This window comes from Papio anubis, chromosome X (genome assembly GCF_008728515.1).
Source record: "Papio anubis isolate 15944 chromosome X, Panubis1.0, whole genome shotgun sequence".
Classification (NCBI taxonomy): domain Eukaryota; kingdom Metazoa; phylum Chordata; class Mammalia; order Primates; family Cercopithecidae; genus Papio; species Papio anubis.
In genome coordinates this window covers 1,036,758-1,053,028 of record NC_044996.1, presented here as the reverse complement: position 1 = coordinate 1,053,028, position 16,271 = coordinate 1,036,758, and the positions used below count along the sequence as shown (strand labels likewise).

Sequence of the window (16,271 nt, the reverse complement as noted above, 5' to 3'; positions counted from 1 at the left end):
TATACCTATTAATTCATTGGGGCTAGCAAAGTGGGGATATTCTAATTCTGTCATTTGTTTTTCCATTACTAATCAGAATACATTCATAAAGAAACATTCCCTTCATCTACCCAAGTGGGACAGCTCACATAGCAAAGGTTGGATAATGCTTGATTCTTCCCTTTACTTAACTAGTTTTCAAGGAAATGAAGTAGTTCCCTTACATCCTCTGAAGATGACAAATTCTTTTTCTAATATCACAATAAACTCATGGATTTAAGTGTATTTGGTGGATTGCAAGCCACTATAGTTATTATACAATCATGCATCGTTCAATGACGGGGATATGTTCTGAGAAATGTGTCATTAGGCGATTTAGTCACTTTGCAAATATCACAGGGTGTACTTACACAAACGTAGCTTACTACACACCTAGGCTATATGGTATAGTCTATTGCTTCTGGGCTACAAACCTGTACAGCATGGTACTGCATTGAATACCATAGGCAATTGTAACACAATGGTAGGTATTTGTGTATCTAAACATAGAAAAGGTACAATAAAAATATGGTATTAAATTTTATGGGATTCAGATGTCTCGGAGGATTGAAAAAAAATCTTACGGGACCACCATTGTATATGTGGTTCATTGTTACTATAATGTCATGCAGCATATGACCGTATTTATGAAAGCAAAAATTCTTTCATATATGGCCAGTGGTAACCTTTTCAGGTTAGCCCCTAAGTCCTTTTGAGATGGCCCTCGCCATTCCTTGTGGCTTTGTTTCATTGTAAAAAGCTTCGCTTTGGTGTTGGCAGACTGACTGCTTTCAGGGGCTTTGTCACATGTCTTTCATTTTCCAGAAGCCTGTAAGCCTGGTGGAACAGAACCAGAAGCCTGTAAGCCTGGTGGAACAGAACTGTATGTGGCCTCTGGTTTTACCTACTTAGCAAAGAGCTCCAAGAACACCCACTTCTGTTTTTGCATAATCACAACTCTTATGTAGAGATTTAAAAACCTAAGGGATGACACACTGGCAATTTTGCATGATTTAGCATCAAGACTACGCTACATCCTATTTAAGTTACTGTGTGACTGTTCTTTTTCCTTTCCACCTTCATGCCTGCCTTCCAGCCCTGCTGAACTACTTACGCAAAGTTTTCAGCCTTTCCACCTTAATGCCTTTGTGCATGCTGCTTCCTCCTGCCCCACTTTAGCCTCAGCTTAGTCACCACTTCTTCCCGGAAGCCTCCCCAGACAACTGATCTGACAGAGATGTCTCTTTTGTTTGTTCCCATAGCATCTTGGTTTTGCCTTATCGTAGCACTTATCTCACTGATTGCAATTGTCTGTTTATGCATCTGTTCACTCCCTTGTTGCCCATGAGACTGTGAGTGGCAGGGCCTGTGGCTTGCTTACTTCATCTTCCCCAGTGTCTGCACAGTGTCCAGCATATTAGTAGGCTATCAATAGGTAATTGTTGAATGAATGAATAAAGCCCAAACTTCTTCATGTCACTCTTTCCATTGCACTCCCACCACTTCTGGTTCACTCTTCTGCTAGACCGCTCACTATCCTGAGTTGAAATCTACTCATATCATAATTCTACCCTTCTCCCTATCCCAGCTAGAGAGTGAGGTCTTTTTAGAGACCAGCTCTAATCTCCTTTTCTATCTTCATTGTCTAGCAGGATGCATAGTGCAGAGTAGGCACTCAATAAATAAACTCTTGGTGTTACTTCTCTTCCAATATTGTTATTAAAAGATAAGAAACCTATTGTCTCCATAACACTAAGAGCAGTTAATGTGAAACTTGTTTCTGTGCTCAATTTGACTTCCTCTTTTAGAATCATTTTTGGGAAGTGCAACAAAGTTCCTCTTTACATTTCCCCTACCAAAGTGGCTTTTGGAAAGTTTGGAGCACCCCATGCTCCCTCCTCATGAAAGCTTTCCTCAGCAGGCACACATGCCATTCTCTTATCCCCTGAACCCCTTCCCTGAACTGGGTCTTATGTTCCTGTTTGCCTCAGTTGATGCCAGAAGCCCAAGTTTCCCACTTTCAAACCCCACAGCAAGACTCAAGCTACTTCTCTTATGTTTAGTGGCTCTACTCCCATCCAATGCCATGTTTTTGCAACAGGAATTCATTGAATCAATTTTTCTCTCCCTCTTGGGTCACCCCCACGAGCATACAAACATGCTGTTATTTTTCCTGTCTTAAAAACGTGGACTTAATCACACCACGTTGTTTGTCTCCTGAGTTTGTCTCCTTGTTTGACTCATGGCCAGACCTCTTCTCAAAGCCGTATACTGTCTGTAAAGGCAGGAGCAAACCAGGGTTCACCTGCCCCAACCTGACACGGAGTGACTGCCTTCCTTCTGCTTGCTGCCCCTTGCCACAGTCCTGGAAGGGCTTTTTATTCTAAGGCATAATTGGAGGTCAGTGCTTCTTTGGATTCTCTGACATCTCAGATTCATGTTCTCTGAGCAGGGAGGGAGCTGAGAATACTCCAAATAGTGTCTTTTCCTTTTTCCCTGGCCTCTTGGTCAAAGCTGGTGGGCTTAAAAAGTATTACACATAAATGAAGCTAGAGATACAAAAGACTTCCTGTCCCAGGGGTCGCTGTACCTCCTGGCAGAACCCGACACTTCCTGCTGTCACACATGCTACTGCACGGGAGAGAAAACCACAGAGCTATAAATCTCTCCTATGCAACATTGAGTGTCTCCAATGGAAGAGAGCCCTGCGGTCAGCCTGTCATCCTTCTCTGTGCTCAATTCCCAACTGGGGCTCATGCCATAGTTCCCTACCGCAGAAAGGAAGCATACGCTATCCATGCAGGCTGGCCTGTCTGGCCCTTTGATGAACAAAGGGCACCTAAATGTAAGAAGACAAGGAACTCAAACATTTCCTTCCCCCTGGCTCCATGAGAGGGCAGGGAAGTTTACAGATCCAGGGGACTCCTTAGGGCTTTGGTCAATTGAAAATACCTCTTTCCCCAGGCCAGAGATCTGCACCCTTTCTTTGTACTGAGCCAAGATGGTACTGTCTACATCAAACATTCTAGGTCAATGGTGAGTGGGGAGCCAAGGAGCCCTAGGTCATCCTCAGTAGTTCTCAGTGGCACAAAAGAGACCTGTCGTATCTTGGCACTGGCTTCTGTGGAATATCATTCTCTTTTCTTTTCTGAGCATGGACTGAGCTTTACCTGTTCATCTGACCTCCAGGCTTGGCTCTTTCCAAGATTACAGTGTTTCAAAACAGAGGCACTGATAGCTTGAGGCCAATCCTGCCATGCCTCACCCCCCATCCCATCTCCAGCCTTTATAACAAGCAAAACCCACATATTTTCAGACGCTCCAGAGAGGAATTAGACCATCCCTTGTTGAGAAACACTGTGACTTAGGGGGGAATGCTTAAGAGTCTCCCATCTTTAAAAACTCCCTTGACCCCAGAGCTTCCCCCTTTACAGTCAGATGTTTCTGAAGAGCTGAATACACTTCCTCTCTCTATTTTTTTTTTTTTTTTGACTTCACATCCATTACTGATCCTTCTATCCCAACCTGAGTTCAAATTCATTCCTACAGCTGTTTAGCTATGTGACCTTGGGCACATTACTTAATCTCTCTGAATCTCAATTTTATCAGACATAAGATGGAGATAGTAATAGTTACCCCTCCCATAGTATAGTTTTAGGGATTAAACGGATTATAGTAAAGCACTTAGGGTCTCTTACATAGGAATTGTAACTAACCAGGCTAGTTAATTCTCTGAGAATTCTATTAGTGTTTTAATCATCATTGGGAGTTTTATGGAAGACAATTTGTCACCTTTAGACACTGGCAATCCTCTCTCCTCCTCTCCAATGTGTATGATTTTCCTTCTTGGCCAGTTGTGTAGAACTTAAATAACAATGTTAGAAGATACTGGGGCAGTGGTGAGCACTTGTGATTTGCATCTGATTTTAATGTATGATATTGGCTCTTGAACTGAGATAGATAGATAATAGTAAGAAAGCTTCCTTCTAGTTCTTTATTGCTAAGATTCTTTTAAAGCTTAAGCATATGTTAAATTTGTACTACATTCCTTTGCTGCATCAATTTCAATGATTGTATAATTCTGGTCCTTCAAACTGTGGGTGTGAATCCCATTACTAGACTCTCATATCCTGACCTGTCCTTAAAATCATCCAATAAAGTAGACTTGAAGATGGGCACTAGTCCTGTAATACAAAGCGTTTCATCATTAGAATGGCTGATTTGCTTCCTTCCTGCTGTCCTTGTCATGACATGGGTTCTTAGCATAGCCTGAGAAGCAAGAGAAATTGGTCCAGTAACTCCTTATTGAATTGCCTTTCTGCAGGCCTGGCGCAAGCGCTGGTTTGTCCTCCGGCGAGGCCGCATGAGCGGCAACCCCGATGTCTTGGAGTACTACAGGAACAAGCACTCCAGCAAGCCTATCCGGGTAATAGACCTCAGCGAGTGTGCAGTGTGGAAGCATGTGGGCCCCGGCTTTGTTCGGAAGGAATTTCAGAATAATTTCGTGTTCATTGTCAAGACTACTTCCCGTACATTCTACCTGGTGGCCAAAACTGAGCAAGAAATGCAGGTGTGGGTGCACAGCATCAGTCAGGTCTGCAACCTTGGCCACCTGGAGGATGGCACAGGTAAGAGTGGAGTTGGGGCTCCCATGTGCTAAGGGGTATCCCAGGACTGGAGGGCTACTGCAGAAAAACAGTTCAAGATGCCAAGCCTGCCTCCTCGAGGGTGTTTTGGCAGGCTAATTTATGTCAGAACTGTCCCTACCAAATACGGTACTGGAAATTGCCCTCTTTTACTCAGTCCAAATGTGGGAAGGCAGAGTCCATACACACACTGAGCATTGTAGGCTTTAAAACCCCTTCATGTCTTTGCTCTCATTCAACCACAGTGAAAGTCAAATGTGGATGAGGATGTCTTCCCATGATGCTGACACTCATGACTTTCTAGAAATATCAAATATTACCACACTTCAAAATATTGTGGAACTCCAGTATTTCTGGTGCCTATTGGGTTGTTCATCACTAAATGGTAGAAAGAGAGAACTTGGCTACTTACCGTAGGCAAGAAAGATTTCCTGATACCTCCAAATGTCTCAAGTTCTCTGCAGAGGAAATTAGTTGTAAGTTTGCTCTGGGCCATTTCTGGACAGTGGGAGCAATTGACCCATGAAGAGTACCCCAAACTCTCTCTCTCTCTGCCACACGCACACACGCACACACATACACACAACTCTTCCTATGTAATTTACCAGGTATATTGTAACCTAGGGTTACAATTCACTTCCCTTCATGGATTTTGTTTTTGAGCCCCTGACATTATTGCAACATGCCCTTTTCCTCAAAATATGAGATTTTGAATCTGATTTCTTTTAGCCTCTAGGTCTAGTAGACAAAACTTGGCCCCTAAATCCTGTGATCTATACTTGCTTCAACATTTTAAGGGTTACTGTATGGTTTCCACCATCTGCCACTGAAATATCCACACTCTAACACTAGGTGGCAATGGAGAGTCAGAGTTGTATCTCCCTCCAGGACAGGCACAAGAGAGTGTGCTTCCTGAGAACACATTCCTTTTCGTTTCGTGAACCAGGGAAGCGTATTAAGTGAGGCTATTCGGTAATATTGCTGAGCATTGAGAGCACTCAAATAAAAGGAAATGAAGTGATGGCAAGTTCTTTATCCTTGGTACAATGGACAAAACTTAATTGGAAAGTCGCATTAAGTAGGTTCTGGCTAGAGTCTGACATTATGCAAATCAAGCAGAGCCTCCCTGACCAACTTCTCCAGCCTTGCTGCTGGCTGTTTACCACCCTATTCCACACCTTCAGCCCTAAATAGGTATATCGTCATATACTGTGTTATATGTCTCCTCTGTTTCTTTCCTTATCCAGGAGTTATCCTAAAACATATGTACATAATATGTTTCCCAATAACCCAAGAGCAACAGGAATGAGTAAGGCACCAGGCCAAAACCGGAGAGCCTGCCCCGGCGTGAAGTTGGAGGAAGCCAGAAAACTCACCTGTGACCCTTTCCATTCTCTGTAGCCCCCCTCAGTTTTTAGAACCACGTAAGAGCAGGGTCCTCTTCATCTGAGAATTACACCCAAAGGGCTTTCTTGTGGCTTTTCACAGAGTGTTTGGTTCTGTCTCCAGCAACCACATAGTAGTCAACACATTGTGTGTGTACCCTGGCCAGGAGCTCTGTTGAAATGCTTTTGTATAGTAACTCGTCTCATCCCCACAGCAGTTCTATGGCCTATGTGTGATTATTATCTCCACTTTATAGAAAAGGAAACTTGGAGAAGGCAGGCCATGTAGTAATGGCTATGTAGTAGAGCCTGGACTTGAACTCAGGCAGTTCTGGCTCATCCTGACTCAGGAATCCTGGACTATTAACTTGGTTCAAAGGGGAAATAAAAGCAGGCTTTTCATTAGCTGTTTCTGATCTGAAGTTCTCATTGGTTCCTGATTCAAATTCATCTTAAGGGCCATGTTTTCAGGTGATAGGGAGGATGTTATGCTCCTTGAGAAAAAGGAATGTGCTTTTCCAGCCACCACAGCACAGTGTTTCTTTCCTTTCCTTTACTTATAACAGTGATGAACAGGATTCTTTATTTATGTGTTATTTGTCTGTCTTCTCTGCTAGAATCTAAACTTCGATAAGGGCAGGATCTTTGTCTTGTCTGTATTGTGAGGGTTAGTGGCATTCCGGGTACATGGTAGATGTGATAGGTATTCTATATAGACATATACCGATATAAACATGTATAGATACACATACATATATGCACAAGTACATATCTAATTATATGCATGGACTTGTTATGCATACATATATATATGTATGTTTGTTTGTTGAGTGAAAAAACAATGATGCAGGGCTGCTGCTGAGGGCCATAAAGAAGCTGTGTGTAGACTAACTGCAGAGTTTTAGGCCAAGAATGCTGGGTTTTTTACTCTTAATTGATTCAACACTTTGCTCTTGAAACATTGGCCTTCTTTCCCAGACATTGTTTACAGCTTGGGGAAATGGTCTCCTCCATCAGTACAAACACCAGCTGTGATTTGCATCTTCTGTTTGGCTTCTTTGATGCTGTTTGAGAAATTTTGAGTGCGTGTTATAGCCATTCTTAAACATTAACCTGGGAAATGATTTCTCCAGCAGATTCCATGGAGAGCCTCTCTTACACACCCTCCTCCCTGCAGCCATCCTCTGCCAGCTCCCTTCATACCGCCCATGCTGCCAGCTCCTCCTTGCCAAGAGATGACCCAAACACTAATGCTGTAGCCACTGAGGAAACAAGAAGTGAGTCAGAGCTTCTCTTCCTTCCAGATTATCTGGTTTTGTCCAACTGTGAGACTGGAAGACTGCACCATACCAGGTATGTTTATGCCCAGGACTCTGTCTGAGCTGGGCCTGCTAGCATGCTCTCTAGAGTCACACTGCCTCCTCTTGCAGAGTCTGTAGCTGAGATGTGTTCAGTGTGCTTCACCAAATTAGTCCATTCAGTGGTAGTATTTTCTAGTGGGTGTGTCTGCTCTCATTTCTCTTCCTGCCAATGTCAAGGCAGGAACAGATTGCTATGAACCACTGTGAAAGATGAAGCATGTAGTATACTAAACAGAATGAGTCATGCATTTCAGCATTGTGGTTTCATTTCTAGCCTTGCATTTTCATGTGTATCTGATGCTTAGAGGATGAAAAAATCAACAAACCATTTTTCTTTTGCCACACCAAGGGGTTGGTGTAACTGAGTGTTGTAGAGGGAATGTGGCTGTGCAAGTAGCAAGCAAGGTGGTACTGGGGGGATGGGAATGAGGCCAGTGTTGGTTTTGTGGTAGGCGGATGGCTGCATTTTAGTCCAACTTACCTGCTTTTCTTCCCCAGTCTACCCACCAGATGTGATAGCTGGTCAAACTCAGACCGTTCATTGGAACAGGCTTCATTTGATGACGTTTTTGTTGACTGCCTGCAGCCGCTCCCGTCCAGTCATTTGGTCCACCCCTCATGCCATGGCAATGGAGCTCAGGAGGTGCCATCCTCGAGGCCTCAGCCTGCCCTGATCTGGAGTAGAGAAATCAATGGGCCACCCAGGGACCACTTGTCTTCTTCACCATTGCTGGAAAGTCCCTTAAGTTCCACCATTCAGGTAGATAAAAATCAAGGTTCCTTACCCTGTGGAGCAAAAGAACTAGACATTATGTCCAACACTCCACCTCCCCGCCCCCCTAAGCCAAGCCATCTGTCTGAACGGCGCCAAGAGGAGTGGAGTACACACAGTGGCAGCAAGAAGCCAGAATGCACTCTGGTTCCAAGAAGAATCTCTCTCTCTGGTTTAGACAGCATGAGAACGTGGAAAGGTAAGTGTTGGGTCCTAAGATTCAGGCGCCAAGAAAACCCTGGCTCCTCCTCACTCTTTGTGTCCATGTGAGGTCATGCCAGTGGACCCAACCAATGGGGCTACATTTGAATTACCTTGATGTGTACAGCTTGGTAAAAAGCCACATCAGTAGTGTGTACTTGTGTACATATGTGCTTGTCCCTTGCTCAAGCTGGCCTGATCTTCTAATGGGGCTGGATCCTTGGTGGAAGCATATACCCTGAAAGCAGCACTCTTCTGTTCCCAGATCCCCCCACCCTTCCTTTGAGCCTGGCCACCAGGAGAGACATTTAGGTCCCCATAGATGCTGCAATAGGTTGGAACACTGGTCCCTTGTGATGGGCTTGCCCATGCAAGTCCTTGCCCATGTGGTAAGCTTTCCACCTGAATCTGAGATCCTAGTGTTTTTTGGAGTCACTCAGGGACCCACTTAGTACAAAAGTTGATGTCTTTTGTCTCAACTCAGTCCCATTCCCTTCTTTGCCTCTCTCTCACATACATAGAGAGCCCTGAGACCACAGATCATCACTGCCTTCTGTTTTTCAGCAATCCCATCAGCCTCATTCATCATCCAACTAGACTTATTCTTTCCAAATTCTAACTGGCTGTACAAAGGGCCCTCCCACAGCTGTCTTTTGCCCTTTTCTATAAGGCCATTTATCCTCACGAGGTTTTCTTGCAATTCTGCTTGCAGTTCCATCTTCCTCCACCTGTTTCTTTCCACCTGGGCCTCTCTGGCCTTCAGAAGCAGTTTGGTGAAAGCCAAGTTAAGCCCATTCAGTGTAGTTTTTTATTGCGGGATCTGGCCAGCAGCCCACAATGCAATGGGACTCTCTCTTTGTTCCCAGGCGGATCAGCAGGTCGAGAAATAACAAACACACACAAGATAGTGAAAGCTAGGTCCAGCGGGGTCACCACCTTCTGGTCCCGTGGTGCCAACAATGCACTGGATATGCCAGCATTTATTATTAAGTTTAGCGAGGGCAGGGGTAGGTTAGTGAGGGATTTAGGGTCATTTGATTATGAGGTGAGATGGTCACATGGGGATTAAGTAGTTCTTTAACATAACATCTGCATGCAGAAGTACAGTATACAGAGATAAGAATTTACAGTATAGTGTGTGCATCCAGAATTTCTAACAGAGCCTTAAAGCAGGCACACCATCTTTCCATAACCTATGATTAGAAAGATATTAATCAGCAGTAGCAGTTGCAGCAAAAGCTGGTTACAAACAATTCATAGAAACAGGACGTGAAGTTAGACAACCGGTTAGACCAGAATTTCTCAGAAGGGGATATGCCTTAACCCTAAAGAGGCCTAGAAAAGCTGCAGCAAGATGAAGGTGTTTATAGCCCTATCTTATCTATATGGATAGGTGCTCCCCATGCGTCCGTTTATAGGCTCTCCACAAGGGTTGCATTCCATTTCCAGAGCTATGAACATCTGCTTTTCTGGGATAGGAATCTTGGTGATGTGAAACCTCCCTGACTGCATGTCCGTTCATAGACTCTCTGCAGGGGGAAGCACATCACCCACTATTGGCTCATTCTGGCAGCCCAACCTTGCATTGTCTTTATACAATCCTGCATGCAATTTTGTATTCACAATAATCAGGAGCATTTCATCTTTTATTCTGTAGCAATAGTTTCAGGGAGTCTCCCTAGAGTTTTTCAGTAACCTCTTCTTTACTGCTTTGCTGGGCTACCTCATCTTTCTGCCGTGAGCCAACCAACCTTAACATTTTGCTCTTCTTTCTTACATCAGTCTGTATCTCTTAGATACACAGACACAGAAACTAATTATCTCTGTGTCTTTCTCTTTTCTTCTCTTTCTTTCTCTCTCCATTGAAATATAATCACCCACACATCACTACTTATTTAGGCCACATTTTCAAGGAATTATGGAAAGTGGAAGGAGTGCACATTTATTTTCAAATTGTACGAATCTCTCATTCTGACTGAGGATTTAAGTTACTGGCAAAAGCCTTCCCTAATGTCCCTCCATTACATATGTTTCTTCCTTTTGACTATCCTTATGAAATAGGTGTATACTGATTACACAAATGATCTGGATGTGCTAACATGTGTGAACAGTTGACAAACAGGGAAAAATGAAAGTGGTTAAGCACATTTTAGGAAGTGAAATGAATAAAACCGGTAGAATAATAACATATGAAAATGAATCAAAAGTCTTAAATTGAAGAACAAAAACTTGAAATAATTTGAAATTTCAACACAAACATAAAACAATTAGGTTGTGTTATTTTACATGAAGGCAAACAAAGGTTAAAACTAAGTAAAATAGAGGTTTTGACCATGAAACAAAGACCAAGACAACAGTGATGCCTAGAAGCAAAATGGCTCTGATAAAGCAGAGGGAATGCATAAAGTTTATTGTTCCACCTTTCCCACCAAGATTTGCCTGGAATCTGTGTTGGGGCATGGTGGCAGAGTGAGGTCAAGGTTCATTTTTGTCCATCTGGATCTCCATCCAATGACCCTGCAAGGCTGTCCTGCCCCCATGGCTCTCCAGCGCCCCCTCTGCCATAGATGAAGTGCCCATGTATGTGAGGTCTGAGTCTCCTTTCTATCCCTTGGAGCCCACTTGTCCAGCTTGCACCAATACCACACTCTCTTAATTACTATACCATTCTATCTTAATATCCAATAGGACAAGTCCTCCTGCCTTTAAGAATATAATGGCTATTCTAGGGTCAATTTTACAGTCAACTGGTCAGGTTCTAGACACACCTATATAAATATATTGGGGATTTGAGGAGGATTGCATCATATCTGTAGATCAGTTTGTGAAGATTTGACATCTTTACAATGTTGAATTTTCCAATCCATGAATAGGAAATATGCTTCCATTTATATAGGTCTTATTTTTGTATTTTAAAATATTTAATTGACAAAGATTTCATATATTCAAGGTGCAAATGCATATGTATCAGAACATGATGATTTGATATGCACGTGCATTATGTACTGACTGTTACAATCAAACTAATTAACACATCCATGACCACCCATGCTGTACATTGGATTCCCCAGACTTGTTCACTTATCACTGAAAGTTTGTACCTTTAGACCAACATATTCTCATTTACCTGCATTCCCCAGTCCCTGACAACCACCATTTTACTATTGCCATGAGTTCGACTTTTTTAGATTCCACATATAAGTGAAATCATGCAGTATTTTTTTTTTCTGTGCCCAGCTCATTTCACTGAACATAATCTCATCCTGGTTTACCCATGTTGTCACAAATGACAGGATATCATTCCTTTTTAAGGCTGAGTAGTATTCCATTCTGAATATATACCACATTTTTTATATCCATTATATCCTTTATCCATTCATCCAGTGACAGACACAAATTGACTACATGTTGTATTAGTCCATTCTCATACTGTTGTAAATAACTATCTGAGGCTGGGTGCGGTGGCTCACACCTGTAATCCCAGCACTTTGGGAGGCCAAAGTGGGTGGATCACAAGGTCAGAAGTTCAAGACCATCCTGGCCAATATGGTGGAACCCCATATCTACTAAAAATACAAAAATTACCTGTGTGTGGTGGCAGGTACCTGTGGTTCTAGTTACTCAGGAGGCTGAGGCAGTAGAATTGCTTGAACCTGGGAGGCAGAGTTTGCAGTGAGCTGAGATCGCACCACTGCACTACAGAGCAAGACTTCATCTCCAAAAAAAAAAAAAAAGAACTGCCTGAGACTGGGTAATTTGGGTAATTTATAAAGAAAAGAGATTTAATTGACTCACAGTTCCACAGGCTGTACAGGAAACATGGCTAGGGAGGCCTCAGGAAACTTACAATCATGGAGGAAGATGAAGAGGAAGGAAGCATGTCTTACATGGCTGGAGCAGGAGGAAGAGAGTGAAGGGGGAGGTGCTACACACTTTTAAACAACCAGATCTTGTGAGAGCTCTATCACAAGACAGCACTAGGGGGATGGTGCTAAACCATTAGAAACCACCCCCATGATCCAATCACCTCCCACCAGGCCCTACTTCCAACACTGGGGATTACAATTCAACATGAGATTTTTGGGGGACACAGGGCCAAACCATATCACATGTTGTGGCTATTGTGAATAGTGCTGTAATAAACACAGGAGGGCAAATATCTCTTTGACATACTGATTTCATTTCTTTTGGATATGTATCCAGAAGAGAGATTGCTGGATCATAAGGTAGTTATATTTTAGTTTTCTGAGGAACCTCCATACTGTTTTCCATAATGGCTATACCAATTTACATTCCCACCAACAGTGTACAAGGGTTCTCTTCTCTACACCCTCTCCAACACTTGTATTTGGTTGGGCTGATACTTTGTGTGGTTCTGATTTGCATTTCCCTGATGGTTAGTGATGTTGAGCATTTTTTCATATACCTGTTGGCCATTTGTATGTCTTCTTTTGAGAAATGTCTATTCAGATCTTTGCCAATTTTAAAATTAGGTTATTTAGTTTTTTTGCTACTCAATTATGTGAGTTCCTTATATATTTTTACTGTTAACCCCTTATATATGATTTGCAAATATTTTCTCTCATTCTCTAGGTTGCCTTTTCATTTTGTTGATTGTTTCCTTTGCTGAGCAGACACTTGTTAGTTTGATGTAGCTCCACTTGTTTATTTTTGCTATTTTTGCCTGTGCATTTGGAATCATATCCAAAGTATCATTGTCAATACCAATGTCAATGAGCCTTTCCCCTATATTTTCTTCTAGGGGCTAAATGGTTTTAGATTTTACATTGAAGTCTATAATCCATTTCAAGTTAATTTTTTGTATATGGTCTAAGAAAAGGGCCCAACTTCATTCTTTTGCATGTGGATATCCAGTTTTCCCAACACCATTATTAAAGAGACTCTCCTTTCTTTGCGCTCTTGTTAAAGCGTTTTGGATTTTGATTTTATATCCAGCTTTTTGAAACTATGGATTATTTTGTCTTTTCTTTGCATATAATTATATTGCCTGCAAATAATAATAGCTTTGTTTTTTCTTTAACAACTTTATATTTTTCATTACTTTTTCTTTTTTTTTCTTTTTTTTATTATTATACTTTAAGTTCTAGGGTACATGTGCATAACGTGCAGGTTTGTTACATATGTATACTTGTGCCATGTTGGTGTGCTGCACCCATCAACTCGTCAGCACCCATCAACTCGTCATTTACATCAGGTATAACTCCCAGTGCAATCCCTCCCCTCTCTCGCCTCCCCGTGATAGGCCCCGGTGTGTGATGTTCCCCTTCCCGAGTCCAAGTGATCTCATTGTTCAGTTCCCACCTATGAGTGAGAACATGCGGTGTTTGGTTTTCTGTTCTTGTGATAGTTTGCTAAGAATGATGGTTTCCAGCTGCATCCATGTCCCTACAAAGGACGCAAACTCATCCTTTTTTATGACTGCATAGTATTCCATGGTGTATATGTGCCACATTTTCTTAATCCAGTCTGTCACTGATGGACATTTGGGTTGATTCCAAGTCTTTGCTATTGTGAATAGTGCCGCAAGAAACATACGTGTGCATGTGTCTTTATAGCAGCATGATTTATAATCCTTTGGGTATATACCCAGTAATGGGATGGCTGGGTCATATGGTACATCTAGTTCTAGATCCTTGAGGAATCGCCATACTGTTTTCCATAATGGTTGAACTAGTTTACAATCCCACCAACAGTGTAAAAGTGTTCCTATTTCTCCACATCCTCTCCAGCACTTGTTGTTTCCTGACTTTTTAATGATTGCCATTCTAACTGGTGTGAGATGGTATCTCATTGTGGTTTTGATTTGCATTTCTCTGATGGCCAGTGATGATGAGCATTTTTTTCATGTGTCTATTGGCTGTATGCATGTCTTCTTTTGAGAAATGTCTGTTCATATCCTTTGCCCACTTTTTGATGGGGTTGTTTGTTTTTTTCTTGTAAATTTGTTTGAGTTCTTTGTAGGTTCTGGATATTAGCCCTTTGTCAGATGAGTAGATTGCAAAAATTTTCTCCCATTCTGTAGGTTGCCTGTTCACTCTGATGGTAGTTTCTTTTGCTGTGCAGAAGCTCTTTAGTTTAATTAGATCCCATTTGTCAATTTTGGCTTTTGCTGCCGTTGCTTTTGGTGTTTTAGACATGAAGTCTTTGCCCATGCCTATGTCCTGAATGGTACTACCTAGGTTTTCTTCTAGGGTTTTTATGGTATTAGGTCTAACATTTAAGTCTCTAATCCATCTTGAATTAATTTTCGTATAAGGAGTAAGGAAAGGATCCAGTTTCAGCTTTCTACTTATGGCTAGCCAATTTTCCCAGCACCATTTATTAAATAGGGAATCCTTTCCCCATTTCTTGTTTCTTTTTCTTATGTCACTGCATGGGATAAGAAGTCCAAGAAATTACTGAATAGTCATGGTGACAATACGGACCCTTGTATCATTCCTGATCTCAGATAGAAAGCTTCTAATATTTCACCATTACAATGTGGTTTGCTGTGGATGTTTGTAGATATCATTCATTAGGTTAAAGTCATTCACATATTTTCTACTTTGCTAACTGTTATTTTCTAAAGTCATGAATGGATGTATTTCTTCTATTTTTAATTGACAAATAATTGTATACATTTATGGGGTACAATATGATGTTTTGATATACATCTATATCATGGAATGATTAAAATCAAGCTAATTAACAAACATTACCTAATATAATTATCATTTTTTGTGGTTGAAACACTTTATAATCATATTATTTTTATCATGTTAATGTCAAGAAATTTACTGGATAATTTTTTTAGTGCGAAACTAACCTTGGCAAACCCAACTTTATCATGATACCTTTCCTTTTTATAAATTACTAGATTTGTTTTGCTCATATTTTGTTTAGAACTTCAAAAAAAAATCTATGTTCATGAGGGAGATCATCCTGTAACTTTATTTTCTCATGACATCTTTGGTTTTGGTAAAAATGTTATGTTGACGTCATAAAATGTGGATTTATTTCTGGGTTCTCTATTCTGTACCATTGGTCTGTGTGTCTGTTTTCATACCAGTATCATGCTGTTTGGGCTATTGTAATTTTGTATATTTTGAATTGAGGTAGTTTGATGCCTCCAGCTTTGTTCTTTCTAAAATTTTTTTTTTTTGAAACAAAGTCTCATTCTGTCACCCAGGCTTCAGTGCAGTGGTGTGATCATAGCTCACTACAGCCTCAAACTTCTGGGCTTAAATGATCCTCCCACCTCAGTCCCCCAAGCTGCTGGGACTACAGGCTCACGCCACCAAACTTGGCTAATTTGAAAAAAAATTTTTTTTGTAGAGACAGGGTCTTGCTATGTTGCCCAGACTGGTCTCGAACTCCTGGCCTCAAGCAATCCTCCCACCTCAGCTTCCCAAAGTACTGGGATTACAGACATGAGCCACTATGTCCAGCCCAGATTTGTTCTTTTTGCTCAGTACTGCTTTGGATGTTCAAGGTCTTTTGTGGTTCCATATACATTTTAGGATTGTTTTTTTCTATTTCTGTGAAGAATGTAATTGATATACTGATATTTTGATAGAGAGTGCATTAAATCTGTAGATTACTTTGGGTAGCATGGTCATTTTAACAATATTAATTCTTCAGATCCATGAGCATTTTCTTTTTTTTCTGAGATGGATTCTCACTCTGTTGCCCAGGCTGGAGTGCAGTGGCGTGCTCTTGACTCATTGCAACCTCTGCCTCCCAGGTTCAAGCGATTCTCCTGCCTCCGCCTCCCAAGTAGCTAGGATTACAGGCATGCGCCACCACGCCCAGCTAATTTTTTTGTATTATTAGTAGAGATGGGGTTTCCCCATGTTGATCAGGCTGGTCTCGAACTCCCGACCTCAGG

General features: G+C 41.7%; 1 protein-coding gene across 8 annotated transcripts in view; it reads left to right on the top strand.

Moving 5' to 3' along the window:
• Nucleotides 1–16,271, top strand: part of GAB3 (GRB2 associated binding protein 3) — a 71,881-nt gene that overhangs the window by 27,957 nt on the left and 27,653 nt on the right. For 7 of the 8 annotated variants that reach the window (XR_002519551.2, XR_002519552.2, XR_002519550.2 and 4 more), the window contains exons 2-4: nt 4,343–4,646; nt 7,183–7,402; nt 7,909–8,381. Coding sequence is in view for 5 of the 8 variants with exons in the window: in XM_017953772.3 (XP_017809261.1) it covers nt 4,343–4,646; nt 7,183–7,402; nt 7,909–8,381 (997 nt within the window). In the remaining 3 variants the exon portion in view is untranslated. The remainder of the gene's footprint in view (nt 1–4,342; nt 4,647–7,182; nt 7,403–7,908; nt 8,382–16,271) is intronic. The other variant, XM_009198554.3, reaches the window with a different exon arrangement.